Source organism: Triticum aestivum, chromosome 6B (assembly GCF_018294505.1).
Source record: "Triticum aestivum cultivar Chinese Spring chromosome 6B, IWGSC CS RefSeq v2.1, whole genome shotgun sequence".
Taxonomy (NCBI): domain Eukaryota; kingdom Viridiplantae; phylum Streptophyta; class Magnoliopsida; order Poales; family Poaceae; genus Triticum; species Triticum aestivum.
The window spans coordinates 535,737,464-535,757,301 of record NC_057810.1 but is presented as its reverse complement, the minus strand read 5'-3'; the positions used below and the strand labels follow the sequence as shown (position 1 = coordinate 535,757,301).

Genomic DNA, 19,838 nt, shown 5'->3' with positions numbered 1-19,838 from the left:
TCCTCTTCGCCATCGTCGGTGTTGGTGAAACAGTCTGGGGGAACGGTCCTTCCTTTCTTGGACCCTTCGGCCTCCCCCGTTGAGGAAGCCTTCCTCTTCTTCTCTCCCCCTGCTAGGGGAGAGGCCTCTTTCTTCTCCTCCTCGTCTTCGTGGGAGGAGTCCGCCTCGGAGTCATCGGACAATGAATCCGATAACACCTGGCGCCGGGAACTCCTCCGGGTTCCCGTGGCCTTCTTCTTGGCCTTCTTCACCGGCACCACATGAGGCGCCGGGACCAGCAGCCCTGTCAAACGGGCGTCCGCTGGGTTTTCTGGCAAAGGAGCCGGATAGTTAGCCTGCTCGGCCTTCTTCAACCAGTCCTATCAAAGGTGAGGGAGTTTAGATCCCGCATAGAGTCAAACTATGAAACAAAAGTGTCCCATAAAGGGTAAAATAGCTTACCTCGCTGGCTTGACGCTGCGAGCTGAATCCGCGATCTTCGGTAGCGGATGCGGGAGCCTCGGCGCCCTTGAACAGCACCTTCCAGGCATCTTCGTACGTAGTGTCGAAGAGCCTGCTCAGGGTTCGGTGTTGTGCCGAATCAAAATCCCACAATTTGAAGGCCCGTTGTTGGAACGGGAGGATCCGGCGTATGAGCATGACCTGGACTACATTGACAAGCTTGAGATTCTTGTTCACCAGCTTTTGGACGCAGGCTTGGAGTCCGGTCAGCTCCTCTGAATCGCCCCATATCAGGCCCTTCTATTTCCAGGAGGTGAGCCGTGTGGGGATGCCAGATCTGAATTCGGGGGCCGCTGCCCATTCAGGGCCACGCGGCTCAGTGATGTAGAACCATCCCGATTGCCACCCTTTGATGGTTTCCACGAAGGCGCCCTCGAACCATATGACGTTGGGCATCTTGCCCACCATGGCGCCTCCGCACTCCGCTTGGCTGCCGCCCACTACCTTCGGCTTGACATTAAAAGTCTTCAGCCATAAGCCGAAGTGGGGCTGGATGCAGAGGAAGGCCTTGCACACGACGATGAACGCCGAAATGTTGAGGATGAAATTCGGGGCCAGATCATGGAAATCCAAGCCATAGTAGAACATGAGCCCCCGGACAAAGGGGTGGAGTGGGAAGCCCAGTTCGCGGAGGAAATGGGGAAGGAATACCACCCTCTCATGAGGCGTGGGGGTGGGGATGAGCTGCCCCTCGTCGGGGAGCCGGTGCACGATATCGCTGGACAAGTATCCAGCCTTGTGCAACTTTTTGATGTGTCCCTCCGTGACGGAGGAGGCCATCCACTTGCCTCTCGCTCCAGACATGGTTGGAAAAGGTTGAGGTGAGATGTGCGGGCTTGGGCACTGGAGCTCGAGTGCACGGAGATGGATAAGCAAAGGAGGAAGAAGGCATAGGTAAAAAGGTGGATCCTTATCCCCTTATATATGGGCGGACGAAACTATGTGTCCCCGCCAGCCCGGTAAAACTCGCTTATCTCCCAAGCGCCGCAATCAGTGGCGCGGTTGGGTTACCCACGTCCGTATTGATGAGAATCCCGGAATAAGGGGACACGATCTCTGCTTTGACAAGACGTGCCAAGGGAACCGCTTCGCTAAACGCGTTGAGGTGGAACAATAAAAATGATTCGAGTAAAGGTTTGGCCGTGGTGTGATGTCATGCCACGAAATACGTCAGCAGATTGAACTTGTGTGAATATTATTCTCTCTATGGTGGAATGTGGAATTTATTTTGCAGAGCCGGACACTATCCTGGTGTTCAAAATCTTCTGTGGATTATTCGGAGAAGGAACCCTCCTTGCAATGCCGAAGACAATATGCGCGCCGGACTCGTCGTCATTGAAGCCTGGTTCAGGGGCTACTGAGGGAGTCCTGGACTAGGGGGTGTCCGGATAGCCGAACTATCATCATTGGCCGGACTCCAAGACTATGAAGATACAAGATTGAAGACTTTGTCCCGTGTCCGGATGGGACTTTCCTTGGCGTGGAAGGCAAGCTTGGCAATACGGATATGTAGATCTCCTACCATTGTAACCGACTCTGTGTAACCCTAGCCCTCTCCGGTGTCTATATAAACCAGAGGGTTTTAGTCCGTAGGACGAACAACCATCATACCATAGACTAGCTTCTAGGGTTTAGCCTCCTTGATCTCGTGGTAGATCTACTCTTGTACTACCCATATCATCAATATTAATCAAGCAGGAGTAGGGTTTTACCTCCACCGAGAGGGCCCGAACCTGGGTAAAAACATCGTGTCCCTTGTCTCCTGTTACCATCCGCCTAGACGCACAGTTCGGGACCCCCTACCCAAGATCCGCCGGTTTTGACACCGACAATCGCCTTGACCCTCGAAGAACTTGACAGCGTTAGCTGTACTATCCGCCAAGTCCGCATATGCATCTGCCGGACTCAAGCGCCCCGCCAGGGGAGCATACTTGGGATCCAAGAACTTCATCCGCAGCAAGTATGAGCCCCCAGCCACGATTTTGTCGGCCTGTTGGAGTTCTTCCCGCATACTGCGGATCTCGGTCCCCATCTCCTTGGCGGCATTAAGTGCCTTCTCCAGATCGGCCGAACTAGCCTAGCTCTCCTTTTCGAGGAGTGCGTACCGGTCGGTGGCATTCTTTAACTCCCCAGCCATTTCGACTATCCTTTCTTCACTTCGGCGATAAGCAGCCTGTTCGGCACTCAATTCCTCGGCCGTCTTTAGGGCAGACACATTGCTAGCCCGAGCTTGTTCCTTGGCTTGAACAAGCTCCGCCCTCAGGGCCTCCGCGGCAGCAGCACCATCTGCAGTGCAACCACATGGCATTATACTCCGCCCCTCTTACATTTCCCTATACATCATAATAAGGAAAGCCGAGCACATACCCTGTGACTCCTCCAGCCGCTTATTCACCAGCGTGATATCGGCATCAATTGATCCGATCTGCCTCCTTAGTTCGGCAGCTTCAACAGACTGGTCGGCTGTCGACTCCTTGTACACCTGCACATATACGGCGCAGCCATTAGTATATGATCCCCCGTTTGCCACCTACGGTGGGCAACCAGAGTCTCAGGGGCTACTATCTATAGGGAGCACACCTAGCGCGTGCTTCATAACCAAAAAGTTGTGCATTTTTTACTACATACCTCAAAGCCTTTGAGCAGGCTTGTAAATGCCTCATTCAAGCCGCTGGTAGCGGATGAAATCTTCGTGAGCACCGTGCTCATTAAGGAGCGGTGCTCCTCAAAGAGCGCGGCTCGCTCCAGGCGACCCGTCAGTGCGTCCGGCCGGACACTAAACTGCGCCGGACCCTTCTCATCGCCCCCCGTGGGAGCCAAATGCTCCAGGCTCAGGGCGGCTGACGTATTAGCCTCCGGCTTCGGCAGATCCGGACTCCTCCATGATGACACCTCTGTGTCGCCCGCTTCATGAAGCGGAGAGGTGGGTGGAGTCTCACTCTCCATCATCTCCGGATGAAGGTCCCCCGAAGACGAACTCTGTTAAGAAGAGCTGCTCGCTGGACTAGAAAAGACAAAGTCCTGGTTACGGATCTTGGAGTAACACCACACTTTTGAATTAATGAATAACTTACGGCTCGGTGGAGAGTTGCCCCCCTGGTGGGCATGATGCGGTGAGGATGCCCGTCGTGGCAAAGCCCTCGGGCGATGTTTTCTTCCCTTGCTTGGGCGTCTCCGCCTCCAAATCTTCGAAGGCGGCCCTCTTCTTCCCGCGTGGGGAGGAGGCTTTGACCTCCCATTTCCGGCTATCCTCCATAGGAGAGGTAGCGATTTCCCCGGTCTGGATGCGTAGCGCATGAAGTTCGGCTTCACTGCCCTTTCCTTTGCCTTTCCCTGAAGGGATTTTGCTGAGCGCCCGGCCCAGCATCTTTGCAATAGTGGGACCAGGCGAGCCTTCAGGAAGTGGCGGCGGACACCTGATTCTCTCCGCCTTGTTGAGCCATTCCTGGTCACGGCAGGGTTTTCAGAATAAAGGTTATGGTAAATATAAACGAAGTGTCCAGCTTTGAAGTTACTTACTTGGGCATCTAGGCGATTTCAGCTTAGGCCCGCATCCTCGGTGGTGTCCGGACATTTTACTTGAGGTCCGAAGAATAATTTACACATCCCTTCGAGCTTCAGGCTGAAGAAGTGCTTAATAGTCCACGGACCCTCCGGATTAAATTCCCACATCCCGAGAGGCCGACGTTTGCACGGAAACATCCGCCGGATTAGCATCACTTGCATTATGTTGACAAGATTTATGTCCCTCTCAATAAGCTCCCGGATGCGATTCTGTAGTTCTGGTACATCGCCAGCATGCCCATAGTTCCGTCCCACATTGGTCCAAGACGCCAACTGTGACGGAGGGCCTGAGCAGAACTCGGGGGGCAGCTGCCCACTTTGTGCCTCTGGGAGCAGTGACATAAAACCATCTCCGTTGCCATACATCGGATACTTCCGGCAAAGAACCCTCTGGCCACGGGGCATCGGCGTTTCTGCTTATTACAGCGCCTCCGCACTCCGCATGTCACCCCTCGATCATCTTCGGCTTCACATTAAAGGTCTTCAGCCATAAGCCGAAGTGTGGGTTGACATGGAGGAAGCCTCGCACACGATAATGAAGGATTAGATGTGGAGGATGGTGTCTGGAGCCAGATCATGGAAATCCAACCCGTAGTAGAAAATGAGCCCCCTCACGAAGGGGTCGAGGGTGAGGCTTAGGCCTCGGAGGAAGTGAGGGATAAACACGACGCTCTCGTTGGGCTTCGGCGTGGGGATGACTTGCCCCGGAGTAGGAAGCCTGTGCTGGATATCGGCGGTCAGGTATCCAACCTCCCTAAGCTTCGCAATATACTCCTCTTGAATCGAGGAGGCCACCCACCGGCCTGTTGCATCAGATCCGGACATGTTGGAGGATCTGGGGGGCTGGAGCTTGGGTTTTGAGTGCTGGAACTCGAGGGGCAAGGAGGAGCAGGAGAGGTGGTGAAAAGGCGAAGGCCTTGACTCCTTTATAAAAGGGATGAATACCAAGAGTCTTCAGCGTGACCGCTTGAGACTTATCTAAAAATACACGGAATCATACCAACGGTCGCCGTGGGGTCACATATGCCCATGTTAACAAAAGAGCCCGTATTAAGGGGGACACGATCTCTGCTTTGGCAGGATGTGCCAATAAAACCGCCTCGCGACGCGAGTCGAGGTGGAGTAGGAGACGCCGGTTCGTGTTGGACCAGGCCACGATACAAGGGCACGACGTGCAAAAATTTCCAGCAGAATGGATTTATGCTAGGGTATGTGAAGATCATCTTGCAAAGCCGGACACGGTCTACGTGTTCGATAATCATCTTGGAGTATTCGGAGGAGGAACCCGCCTTGCAATGCCAAAGACAAGACTGCGCGCTAGACTCATCGTCATTGAAGCCTGGTTCAGGGGCTACTTAGGGAGTCCTGGATAAGGGGGTATCCGGACAGCCGGACTATATTCATCGTCCGGACTATAGAAGCGTCAAGATACAAGACTCAAGACTTCGGCTCGTGTCCGGATGGGACTCTCCTTTGCGTGGAAGACAAGCTTGGCGATCCGGATATTATGTTTCCTTCCTTGCAACCGACTCCATGTAAACCCTAGCTCTCCGGTGTCTATATAAACCGGAAAGGATGGTCCTTAGAAGGCCGATCACATATACAATCATACCATCATAGGCTAGCTCTTAGGGTTTAGCCTCTACGATCTCGTGGTAGATCTACTCTTGTATTCCACATATCTTCAATATTAATCAAGCAGGAAGTAGGGTTTTACCTCCATCGAGAGGGCCCGAACCTGGGTAAACATTGTGTCCCTTGCTTCCTGTTACCACCAGCCTAAGACGCACAGATTGGGACCCCTACCCGAGATCCGCCGGTTTTGACACCGACAGTAAGCGTCCCCCACCCGCCTCTGTCTTGTTGTTCGTTCGAACTGGTGATGCTGCGAGATGAGTTTCCTTGTGAATTATGTGTCTTGATCCACATCCCACCTCCCTTCCCTCTAGATCTCCCATGGTGAGTAGTGATCCGCTTGTGTTCCAATGGCTAGTCTCATCCATTGGGATTTTGCCCCGGGGCTTAAGGTGGAGCAGAAGGTATGTGACAAGTTTAGATCTACGGTGCATTTTGAAAGTTCTTCCGGAACCAAGGAATTCTTCTTGGTTATCTCTTTCTCTTCGTCCTCCTTTCCTCTCTCTGTAGAGGCTGTTGGAGTGGTTTTACAATGTTGTATTGGAGGTTTGGCCAAAGGTTTCAATGTCAAAAAATTGGGTGATCGATCCTTTCGGTTCTCGGTGGCTTCTAATCGCATTGGACATTTCATCTATGGTTTGAAGGATCGTGTCTGGCCAAATTTTGTGTGTCATTTCCGTTTGTTCAATACTTCTATGGAGTATGCATGGGATGGATCTGAGTGGCATCTTGATGATGTGATTCCAGAGGTTTCTGCTTGATCACCTATGGCTATCAGAAGTCCTTTAGGGTTTCTTCGTAAAAGTGCACAAGGAGATACCTCATCTAGAATGGAATTAGCCAAATTCAATCTTTTGCCTCCGGATTTCAGCATGGCGTCTTTACATGATCAAGATTTGAATAACCATAATTTGAGGCGAGCTCAATCTTCTAATGAAGCCCTCGTTTCGGATGACTCCTCCGATAAGATGGTTTTTGGGAGCCTTCATGTTTGTATCAATCGGGACAATCTTCGGGTTACTGGTAAACGTTTCTCTGGACGTACTTTTATGAATTTATCTTGGGAGTTAATCGCAGATGCAAATCTTCAGGAAATTCTTGATTTAAGGCAAGCTGGTTATTCAACTGATACTATTCAATCGGTACTTGGTATTTCTTCTCTGCCTACTAAGGAATTTATATTCAACAAGCTTCATATTTGTTTGTTATGTGGGAGACGTGGTCATGTCGCAGTGCATTGTGATAATGTGAATTTGCCCAATAAGCAGCCCCCTAAGAAAAATGATGAGACAACACACATGGCGAATTTAGTTTGGTGCACAAAATGTAGGACCTTGGGTCATGTTTCTTCCATGTGCTCTATTGATAATAGATGTTGCAATATTTGTGGTGTCAGAGGGCACGTCCATTGGAATTGCTAGTCTCGTGCAAGTTCATTTAACCGTGTTGTTTGGCGAAGGAAAGACCGGATTTCGGGGAAGTACAATACCTCTCCGATATTTGTCAGGAAGAAAAAGATTTGGCGCAGAAAATCGGGGAATCCGGCGCAACAGAATAAGGATAAGAGGCAAATTTGGATTGTCAAGCGAAAGGGGGGAGAGAGGGCAGATTCTTCTGTTAGACATACCAAAAATACCCCGGACGTTTCACATCCTCTCCAACCTATCAACAACATCCTGATTCCCGAGGCCACAGTTTCTGCTCTGTTTCGCCCGCCACCATTGCGCCCCTGCGTCCTCCTCCACCCCTCTCCTCGAACTCTCCCCCACCAGAAACCTTGAATCTCCGATGGCGAACCTACCAGTGCTGCCCTACCAGTTTGTGCCGGGGGAGATGGACATTCATCACGGTCCGGAGGGAAGGCTTCAGCGCAACATGGTCATTGTGGATGATCCGCTGCTGGATCACTTGCAACATGCTCTTGTGATGGCGGTGCCGCCCCCTGGAGATCTGCAAAGAGAAGCTATTCTTGCTGAGGTTCATCGAGTTCTTCGAGATGATCATGGCGCGCCTACTGTGGTGGGTGAGATCTATCCTTTCTGCGTGGGTTTAATCCATTTCAATGACAGTCTTGTTAAAGATACGATGATTAGTAGAGGGGAGCAACCTTTAGATGAGCATTCAAGCTTCTATCTGCTGAGACACGATGAATGGCCGAATATGCGTAGACCTATCATTGAAAGAGATGCCTGGGTCATGTTGCTTGGTTTTCCCCTAAACTATCAAACAGAGCACTACATCATTAAGGCAGTGTCATGTTTTGGAAGGTGTATGTACTGGCACCGACCTGGGCACCGTAAGTTGCGCGTGTTAGTTCGTGTTCTGATCAATGAGATTGCTCAAGTGCATTTCAGTCTTGTGATCAAGAGATTTACTGACATCAGTGGGCTAGGCACATCTTGGGCGGTCCCTGTTTATGTGTTCAATGGCAGGAATCCTAGTCAGGGGCTTGAGGGGAATGAGGAAGCACCGCCGCCTTTGGGTGCTTCACCACATCCTAAACATCTCCCGTTTCTAAATGCTATGCAACAACAGCAGCATGATGCACAAGTGTGGCAGCTCCAGAATGCGGCCAATGCTTGGGAGGCTGCTCCGCAACCCCCTCCACTGCAGCAGGGCTGGGGTGAATGGCCAGTGCTTCCTCCAGTTCCACATGTGTATCAAGGTTTTAGCTACAGAAACTACACTGGTTATGAGGGACCTTCTATGATGGATGGGATTCAGACTGCTGATTCTGGTTTTGATGATGGATTACGCCTTTGGAATGAACATGTTGCAATGATTGAAGATGTGGCTGACCAGTTTGTTCAGGGTAGCCCTACTGGTACTCTTTCTTTTCAACAGGTAAATGCTCATCAAGTGGTTGTGGAAGTTCATGGAGAAGAGGAGAACTGGCTTTCCTTCATGATCTGCTTTTATAGTACTGTGTTCACCCCCCGACTCTGTTGGGAATCTGAGGGCGACAACGAGGTTAAGATTTGGTTCAAGTTTGCGGAGGGCTTACAGACTACTTTGGTGGATCTTGTGGGTACGACATGTTTCTCTTACTTCCCATTTTCACCCTTTGCTACGGGCACAAATGTTATCTGTTTTCCTCATGAGGCTTGGTCGATCTGTTGTGACTTTGTGGATGTTCAAATGCATAGAGCTTGTCAACTGATTGGTGCTGAGTCCATGGTTGTGGAAGAGTTTAACAGCCCTCTGATTGATTCACAACCTGAGGTGATGGATATAGATGGGACCATGAACAAGAGAAAGCAAAGAATGACTACACCGCTTGACATTTCTGAAGTCAGACGTAGTGTACGCGCTACTAGGTACCAGGGTTTTAAACCTCCCTCTTTGGCAGATAATAAACGCAAACCCTCACATGTCAAACCACGGAGGAATCCGGATGTGCTGGAGATGCAGCATGGCACGATCACTGCTGAAACTTCGGCTTCTGCTCATGTCCCTCCCCCCACTTCCCTTGAAACTCTGCAATATTTGGGAACAACTCAATGTGCCATTCCACTGACAGAACTCACCAAGGAGAAGCTTCTGGCGCCTCTCAAAGGACTGGGGAAGGACGAGGCCTAGGCCTTTTTATTTCACTATCTATTCTCCTAAGTTGTGCAATTTCTTAGAAGTCTCCTGAACTTTTTTATTTACTTTCCTGATTAGTGTGGTGAACTTAAATGGCTACTGTTATGTGGAATATTTTGTGCTGGAATATTCGCGGCCTAAATGCTAGCTCCAAATGTGATGCACTTCGTAACAAGATTGATGAATCCAACTGCTCGATTGTATGCCTTCAGGAAACTAAGAAGATTGACTTTGATCATTCTTTTATTAGGAAGTGCTGCCCAAGACGTTTTGATAAGTTTGAGTTTATCCCATCTGATGGTGCCTCGGGTGGTTTAGTTATTATTTGGTGCAGCAGCCAATTTTTGGGACAAATAATCCATCAATTTTCATTTGCAATAACTATGAAAATGACCTCGGTTCAAACAAATGAAAGTTGGTTCCTCTCTAATATTTATGGGCCGTGCGATGGACCGGAGAGGGTAATGTTCACTGATTGGTTGGACAGCCTAAATATTGAACCTGATGATCTTTGGCTTCTCATGGGTGATTTCAACTTCATGCGCTCTCTGGAAAACAGAAACCTCCCAGGTGGAAATGTGGAAGATGTGATTAAGTTTAATGAGATTATCAGTCATCTTGGTTTGTTGGAAATCCCTATTAAGGGGAGGAGGTACACTCGGAGTAACATGCAGGAAACTCCTTTACTCGAGCAATTAGATTGGTTTTTTTCCTCCCCTAAATGGCTTTTGAAATTCCCCAATACAATTGCAAAACCTCTTGCCCGTCCAATCTCTGATCATGTGCCTTGTATTCTATATGTCGAAACATCAATCCCAAGATCTAAACTTTTCAGGTTTGAGAATTTTTGGCCCTCGCACCCTGGTTTTTTAGAGGTGGTGAAATCTTCATGGAATGCTCCCATAAAGGCCTCCTCCAGTCCTACTAGAATATCTGCAAAATTAAAGAGGTTGAGGTATGCCTTAAAAAAATGGAGCAAATCAATCTCAAAACCTAAACTGTTAATTGAAAACTGTAATAGAATTTTGCTTCAAATTGACAACCTTGAGGATCTGAGACAGCTATATATCCCTGAAGCCAATTTTAGAAAAATCCTTAAAGCACATCTGTTACGATTGCTTAAATATCAAAGTGAGTACTGGAAAAAACGTTGCACGTTTCGGTGGGCTATCGAAGGTGAAGAAAATACTAAATATTTTCAAGCACGTGCAACTGAAAGACTGCGGAGAAATGCAATCACCATTCTAGTTTTACCTGATGGACGATTGATAGAAAATCATGAGGAAAAAGCTGCAGCATTTTACGATTGCTTTAAGAGGAGAATGGGAGTGTCTTCTCAACCTATCTATGATTTTGAGCTTGCAGACTTAGTCCAAAAATGTCAGGGTTTGGAGGAACTTTCTATTCCATTCTCGAAAGAAGAAATTGATAATGTGATCAAAATCATTCCGGTTGATCGTGCACCAGGGCCAGACGGTTTCAATGGGCTTTTCCTCAAAGTATGTTGGGATATAATAAAAGAAGATTTTTACACCCTTTGTGAGGACTTCTGGCAAGGGACAATAAATTTGCAATGCTTGAACACGTCATTAATCACTCTCATACCGAAGAAGCTAACGCCTGAGTCTGTCAACGATTACCGACCAATCTCCTTGTTAAACTTTGTGCTCAAAGTTATAACAAAGATTCTCTCTGAAAGGCTTCAACGCTGGATTTTAAAGGCTGTTCATCGTAACCAGTATGGTTTCATTAAAACTAGGACAATTCAGGATTGCCTCGGATGGGCCTTCGAATATTTACACCAATGCAAACACTCTAGCAAGGAAATTGTAATTCTAAAACTTGATTTCGAGAAGGCATTTGACACGATGGAACACTCTTTCATTTTGAAAATGTTGGAATGCAAGGGTTTTGATGATAGGTGGTGCATGTGGATTAAGATGTTGCTGCAGTCTGGATCCTCTTCAATTCTTCTGAATGGTATACCTGGTACAGAATTCTAATGTAAGCGGGAGGTGAGACAGGGGACCCAATTTCACCATTGTTGTTTGTGCTTGCGGCAGATTTATTACAGTCTTTGATTAATAAAGCATGGATGGATGGTTTGATTTCATTACCAATTAACCAGCCTGCTTCTGAAGATTATCCAGTCATTCAATATGCAGACGATACATTAATCATTCTTCATGCATGTCAACAAGAGCTACAGACAATCAAAGGCATTCTTGATTCTTATGCCCGGGCAACTGGCCTAAAAATTAATTATACTAAGTCTCAATTAATGCCAATCAATCTAAATGCTCAAAAGACTAAGGATCTGGCCAATGCTCTTGGATGTCAAGTGGGGGACATGCCTTTTACCTATCTAGGTTTGCCTCTGGGCACAACAAGACCCACTGTTAGAGAGTTAATGCCTTTGGTCGACAGAATTGAGAGGAGGTTGACAGGATCAGCTATCTGGCTATCCTACGGGGAGAGAGTACAATTGATTAACTCCGCGCTTTCGTCGCTATTATCCTTTGCTATGTGTGTTCTCAAACTCCCACTCAAGTTGATTGAGATCTTTGACAGATCAAGGAGGCACTTTCTGTGGAGGAAAGAAGTGGATAGGGATGCTAAAACCCACTCCTTGGCTGCTTGGGAAATGGTCTGTCGTCCAAAGAAAAAAGGGGGACTGGGAATTTTAAACCTGCAAATCCAAAACAAGGCTCTTCTGCTCAAGTACTTGCATAAGTTCATTCATAAGCAAGATGTCCCCTGGGTAATGTTAGTTTGGAATGCCCATTATGACGATACACCCCCCACGCGAAGCCACCTTGTTGCTCCTTTTGGTGGCGTGACATGTTCTCTCTGATGGATATTTACCATGGGATTACAACATGTATACCGGCCGCGGGGGACACGGTTCTTCTTTGGAAAGATGTCTGGATAAACGAAATACCCTTGATGGAATCTCATGATCATCTTTTCTCGTTTGCTAAAGACGAAGACATCTCGTTGGCACAGTACTACAACAACTATGATCACGCGGATAACTTTATGCTCCCACTGTCAATGGAAGCCAGAACTGAACTGGATAATCTACGAGAGATCATGGAAGGAATTAACCTGGAAGCTATGGGAACGGATGAGTGGATTCTTTGCTGGGGTGATGTGGATTTCAAACCCCAGAAGTTTTACAAATACATGTTCAGAAATGTATTGGCTCCCCCATGCATCACATCCATTTGGAAGTCTAAGTGTGTCATGAGACATAAGGTGTTTGCATGGTTGATGTTAAATGACAGGGTCAACACAAGAGATCTGCTGCTAAGAAGGCACTTTAATATTGGAGAAGATCATGATTGCCCAATGTGCAATATGGGAGTTGTAGAAACAAATGCTCATCTATTTTATGAATGTCCTTTTGCCGCCAAATGCTGGGAGGTTGTGGACATTGATTGGGACAATGATCCAGACATACAACACAGATATGAGAGAGCTAGAGTGAGGTGGCGAGGACCTTTGTTCAAAGACATAACTATATTAACTTCCTGGAATATTTGGAAGCAACGCAACAGAGAGATCTTTGATGGAGAGGTGGCCACGCATGCTGAGTGGCTGAGGAAGCTTAAGGAAGATTTTGTGATCCTGGGCTATAGGATCAACCCCCAAAATTTGAGTTTTTTAGAGGGATTTTCAAACTCTTTATCTCTGTGACCCCCCTGGTTTACATAGGCTAGTTTTAAACCTCCTGTATCCTTGTTTTAGCCATGTAAATCAAACATTTTCTATAATGTTAACCCATGGTTAACATTATTTAAATAATGAAAGAAAAACGACAATAGGAGGCTCTCCTGCTGTTTTCACTGGTCAAAAAAAATTATGTGTCCTGATATGGTTTAGGTTGGTTGAATTGCAGATTGGCAAGGTCGGTGGTGAGAAGTGGAAGTCCATGAGTGATGTTGTAAGTTGCACGTCTCCCCTCCCCTCTCTGTTACCGCTCAATTCGGTGCCGATTTACTTGTTTATGTCTTACTTTGCCTAGTGTTCGAACCAGTTGGTCAGTTAGATTTTGAATGGCAGTAGCAGCAAACTGATTTTTATCAAATATATCTCTATTACCGCTCAATTCGGTGCCGGTTTTCCAATGGCAGTAGCAGCAAACTGATTTTTATCAATTATATCTTATGCGAAGTTTAGGCGCAATGTGTTGCAGTGAAGTATTTTGCATGACTTGCACTTGTGCAATGAATATTCATATTGTGTCTATGTTTTCTTGTATGAATGAGTATCTCATTTTAACTAGCTGGAGAACGAAAAGCATGGTACTAGCTGAATTTCTGTTGTCATTCTAAATAACTGTTCTTTTTTGAAACCCTTCCTAATTTGTTTGCAGCCCTTCCTAATTTTTTGTTCTTGTTCTATTTGGAAATGGATGCAGCAGGTGCTCTGCTCTTGCACACGTCTGGCACCATCTCCGGCGCGGTGGTGCTTCTTGAGGCGACCGGCGTGATGGCGGCTTTGTACGGCGGCGACCACAAGCTCTCTAGTGAGTCGGCTCCATCTTCTAGCCCTAGCTCCCTATTTTCTTCTCCTATAGCATGCTCTGTTGGCTTAGAACACTAGCAGCAGTAGCCTACCGTGTATGCGTACTAAACAGGAGCTCAATCACCTTGTGTACACTAGCAGCTTGCTTACACACTTGTCACTTTTGCTTGTGGTAGCCATTACGTAGCTGAATCATGTCCGTGCCTACTAATCATCAGTTTATAGTATTTGCCTTCTGTGTGATGGTTTGCAACTATTTTATGGTGATGTGGATATACTTTCTGATTTAAAGTTACTAATATTTTTTGTTTTGATCTTTCTCTGGTGCGAGGAAATCTGTGAGTAGACATCAACGATGCCTACTTGCTTGGCTGCTACAGTGATGCATGCGCCGGTCAAGCAATCTCACATGCATATACGTACATGTTAGGATAGTAGTAGATGTGCCATAATTCTTGTGTAAGGAAATGTATTCCTGAGATGATTTTGTTATGTTATCTAAACCTGGGAGATGTGTTATGTGATGTGATATGATGGATGATTTGAATTCGACATTGAGTTTTTTCTGATTTGAATATGAAACAATGTCGGATGCGTGTGTGTAACTGGATTAAAGAGGTCTTGTGCCCAAACAATTTTGTTCAAACATTTATTTCAAAATCTGAGATCTAATAGTGGACAACTAATTGGCTGAGAAAGGCCACAGCCCAACAAGCATTGGTCTGTTTAAAAAGTGAAACAAAAAAGCCTTAGAAAATAAAAAAATAAATATATTGCAAAAAGGCCAAGGCCCCCTAATATGGAAGTATGGCCCATAGAAATTGACAGAAAAAATACACTAAATTGGCTGAATTAATGGGCTCGGCCCATATAAACACCTAATTGGACCGGGCCGATTCTAATTTTTGACCTTTTCAATTGGTCGCAATTTTGCCACGTCGGATCCGACGTGGCCTGGGCAAACAGCCAGTGACCAAAACAAAAGGTCATGGGTTCAACGACCTTCTGTTTTAGTCGTAAACGTCTACGACCTTCTCACAAAGAAGGTCATTAATTTCAGTTTACGACCGCCAACTTTTGACCTTCTGTTTTTGGTCATAAAAAGGTCACAAATAAAAAACAATGATCTTTCAATGACCAATAGTCAAGGTCACAAGTTGACATATTTCTTGTAGTGTACGTGTGCACATCTCGGAGGTGACGTACGTATGGCGCTGGATCCCATTGGGTCGCAAAGGGTGTATGACTACACCAAGCACGATCTTTAGATCGTTAACGCTTTTGGTCTACAAGGGTATGTAGACACCCCTCCCCCTTCTCATTGCTAGCATCTACATAGAATAAATCTTGGATGTTTCGAAGGAATTTTTTTTCCATCACTAGCAGAAAAAATGCTAGCCACGACTTTTGTTGCTGGTGCGCCAATTTCAACCGATGGCATCAATATTTTTTTCAAATGTTGGTGGCGTCGGCTTATTTGGTATGACATTATTAGGGACATAGTGGTGGCATAGGAAAATAGTTGGACGTCACAGGTATATGGAATCCACACTTTGTACAAGGTGTAATATAGTGTTAGCGTAGTATAACATGGTACACAAGCACTATTATGTTTAGTTGTGGCGTGTCACGCGTTGCCACTTCAGCACTACATGACATGGGGTCTAATTGTTTTTACTAATTTAAGAATATTTGATTTATTTTATTTTAATTATATCTACTAATTTAAGAATATTATATTTATTTTACTTTAATTACTTCTACTAATTTAAGAATATTGTTTTGACTTTTATTAAAGTACTATTATTATTTTGTATTACTTTTATTAAGTTACAAATATTATTTTTATTAAATTAAGAATATTATATTGCCTTTATTTTAATTGCTTCTACTAATTTAAGAATATTTTTTAACTTTCATTAAAGTACTTATTTTGTATTACTTTTATTAAGTTAAGAATATTATTTTCTTAAATTAAGAATATTATATTGCTTTTATTTTAATTGCGTCTACTATTTAAGAATATTGTTTTCACTTTTATTAAAGTACTATTATTATTTTGTATTACTTTTATTAAGTTAAGAAAATTATTTTATTAAAATTAAGAATAATGTATTGCTTTTATTCTTACTTTATTTGCTAAATTTACTTTTTTGCTTATTGAGCCAAGCCCATAATTTTTAGGAGTCAGTGGGGGTCAAAGTCGAGGGCAACGACCACCTCGCCTCACCCTTACTCTCTCTCTCTCTCTCTCTCTCTCTCTCTCTCTCTCTGCTGCCGCTCCCCCTATCTCTTCCCTCGCTCTCTCGATCCTCTTTCTCTATCCCCTTTCTCTCGCCAACAGATTCCGGTCATTGCCCTCAGATTCCGGCGGGTTCCAGTCGTTAGGTAACAAGTAAATCTCCCTCTCCCTCTCTCTCCATGCCCTACTCTACAACCATTTGATTTAATTTCCTTTGATTTTGTTTGATTTGGTTCTGTTGGATTTGCATCGCTAGGGTTTCGTCGATGGCGGTGATGAACTGCTAGGGTTCATCCCCTTCCACGGCATTGACTACAAATCGTCGGTGAGTTCATCCCCTCCACGACATTGAATCCAATGTGAAGTGACTAGGTACGGAAAATTAGGAACTAATTTGTGTGAAATCATATTTTTGATACACATGGCATGTTTGGATGCCATCCACACTTGTGTGCCACAAGTGTGGCATGCCACTGTTTTTGTGGTGGCCAAATTGGTCTCTACACTTGTGCAAAATTAGTGTGAAATCACATTCACATGGCATGTTTGGTTGCCATCCACACTTGTGCCCCACAAGTGTGGCATGCAACTGTTTTTGTGGTTGCCAAATTGGTCTCCACACTTGTGTGCCAAAGTAGTGCGAAATCACATTTGATACACATGGCATGTTTGGTTGCCATCCACACGTGTGTGCCACAAGTGTGGCATGCCATGGTTATTGTGGTGGCCAAATTGGTCTCCACACTTGTGAGCCAAATTAGTGCGAAATCACATTTTGATACACATGGCATGTTTGTTGCCATCCACACTTGTGTGCCACAAGTGTGGCATCCACATTTGTGTGCCACACTAGGAGTGCATATGTTGAACTAATTTGTCTAAAAAATTATTTATGTTTCTAACAAATTAAAGTGCATCAGGTCATGGCCAATTTCAGAGGCAACAACGAGGAGGTGTACGATGTGGAGATGCTCAACAAAGATCTCCTAGAGGCTCATCACTATACCATCAATAGTGTGCAACAGGTGAATGCCTCGCTAAAGGGGGAGATTAAAGAGCTACACAACGAGACTGTTCATCTTGTTAAGAAGAATAATAAGTTGAGGGCACCATATTGGTGGCGCCGATGTCCACGCCGGCAAGGCCATTTTTTCCATGCCATAACTAGGCTTTTCTGCACTAGTGCATGCAATGTTCCCCTTCACCTCCTCTTTCTCAAACGCCATCTTAGCAAAGTTTAATTTCAAAATTTTGAGCTCATTCTCCATCTTCCTCTTTTCTTCTCATATCTTGAAATATTCTTCAGCATTGACAACATTTTGTCTAAGCCTATCTCTATTCACTTCCTCATACATGCTCCATAGCTTTGCTAGGCACATTTTTAGAGACGTTAGCCACTCTTGATCAACTCACTCCAGGTAAGAACACTTTCGTTCATCCTGTAATATTTAAAGCTAAATCAGTTACAATTGTAGGGAAAAAATGAGTTTCTAGGAATTTAGAAAACCACCATGTATGTATCTTAAAAAACTAAAGAAACGCATTAATTATGACATATCTTCTCAAAAAGTTCAATGTGCAAATGAATTAATTCATACTGAGGCAACAACCAAAGTCAGCATATCACAAGCTAAAATTAATTGCAACAACGCTACAAGTTCTTAGCCATTCAAAACTTGTTGCTGGCCTACAAAACCTTGCGCTTAGAGGCTCAACAAAGTATACAAGAACAAAGTTGTGTAGTAGACATCAAAGGCCTATCTAGAAAATCCCCAAAATTGTATCTCCCTAAAAAAATACTCCCTCCGCCCCGAATTATTTGTTGTAGAAATGGATAAAAATAGATGTATCTAGAACTAAAATACGTCTAGATTCATCCATTTCTATGACAAGTAATTCCAGACAGAAGGAGTATAACTTTTCATCCTCAAAGCATAGTCGTTCCGCCTAGTTTTAGTCTAGACATGCGGCTTCTCAGGATATTTAGGCGGTCACTCGACCTTCCTCTTGGTGCCAAATAACCCCTCGCCATCGTCGCCCCCGTCGTCTTAGTAGCACCCCCATTGGTGAAGGAATTAAATCACAACATCGTCACATTGCCCAGCGAACCTCTTCTACGCCTTATCCTCACTTGATGGCACCAAAATCGGCTTTTTTGCCACCAATGAGCCTGTTGTCCCCTAACTCCGCTCGGTTGCCGCCAAGGTCATTTTTTTCCCGAAAACCGATGGGCCGACCTTCGATATGGCGTAGGAAGCTCAATCACCATCCTTGGCCGGTCGGCATTGCTGTAGTCGGCAAATTAGACCGCCACCGCTACCCCTACTTCCCATCCACGTTCATCGCCACCACGCTCGAACCGTCAATGTGACATGCTAGGTGGCGTCATCGGTGTTCTCCGCTGCATTGGCCCTCTAGTCGGGGCTTCACTACCCGCCACCATCACACCAACCCCGTCCGCACACAAGATGTTTGTCAAATTGCCACTGCATTTTTTTCATCAATGGAAGTTCTCAAATGGATTATTAAACTCTCTTCTGTTTAGATAAAGAGGTTGTGGGAGATGATATTTGATGATTCATCTTTGGAGGAGGAAGAAGAAGGTGATGAATTGGAGTTGATGGTCGTGGTGGTCATGATGGAGGATATTATGACACCAAGACACGGTTCTCATTTTGGTCAAGACTATTTCTTTGAGATAAGGTCATGGGTCATTTTTGTCTAGTGAGGGATTGCTTGCGCCGAATGCATTATATCCCACTTACAATTCCCAATGCACTTGTATCTCTCTAACACCATTGCAAAAGATGTGGAGAAATATAATCCTTGGTTTCAACCGAGAAGGAATGCAGTGAAGAGCAACAAGTGCAACTTCATTGGTTAAGATTATAGTAAGTCGTGTGAGTCCTCGCTTATGGATGCCCGAACGATTCCATTAATGACTATGTTTGTATTGGGGAGGATATCATATCTCAAATGTGTGAGACGATTCTAAGCAGCTGTGATCAAGATCTATGGATTGGAGTACTTGAGGGTTCCCACTGAAGAAGATACCGAAAGTATAATGGCGAAAAATGAAGAGGGAGGTTGGCCAGGGATGCTTGTATCAATTAAATGTATGCATTGGACATGGAAAAAAGTATCATGTGGCATGGGAAGGATAGTACCGAGGGCATGGCCACGATCCAACCATCATTCTTGAGGCTGTTGCATCACATGATCTTTGGATTTGGCACACATACTTTGGGATGCTTGGCTCTCACAATGATCGCATTCTCCTCCAGCGACCTGCATGCCTTGTTGTCGATGACAATCCACTTTGCAACTATGTTGTCACTGGCCATGAGTACAACATGGTTACTACCTTGACGATGGCATCTATCCTCCATGGGCCACATTTATGAAGAGTATGGACAAACCTAAAGGTAACAAGAAATCTCCCTTTGCAGATTGCCAATAATCTACTAAAAAGATGTCAAGGGAGCTTTTAGTGTGCTTCAAAAACACTTCACGATTGTCGATGGCTCTTTTGAGTATTTGAAACCTAAGACCCTATGACAGATCATGACAACATGTGTTATCTTGCACAACATGATTATTGAGGATGAGAGAGAGAACCTAGATGAATTTGGGTATCTCTTCAATGGGCACTCCATGAAGTCGGAACATGACCCAAACAGGATTGAGGCCTTCCCTCAAGCACACCGAACGATCGAGAAGCGTCAAGCTCGCGATCTGCTTCAAGAAGATTTTATTAAGCGTCATTGATACCTTTAGAGCA

The 19,838-nt window shown here is 45.5% G+C and overlaps 1 protein-coding gene across 1 annotated transcript in view; it reads left to right on the top strand.

The window, feature by feature from the left end:
• Nucleotides 1–14,161, top strand: part of LOC123139349 (uncharacterized) — a 39,044-nt gene extending 24,883 nt beyond the window's left edge. The window contains exons 7-10 of the mRNA XM_044559158.1: nucleotides 13,187–13,231; nucleotides 13,574–13,592; nucleotides 13,709–13,816; nucleotides 14,034–14,161. Of these exons, the coding sequence (XP_044415093.1) occupies nucleotides 13,187–13,231; nucleotides 13,574–13,592; nucleotides 13,709–13,816; nucleotides 14,034–14,161 (300 nt within the window). The remainder of the gene's footprint in view (nucleotides 1–13,186; nucleotides 13,232–13,573; nucleotides 13,593–13,708; nucleotides 13,817–14,033) is intronic.
• Nucleotides 14,162–19,838: the final 5,677 nt, after the last annotated feature.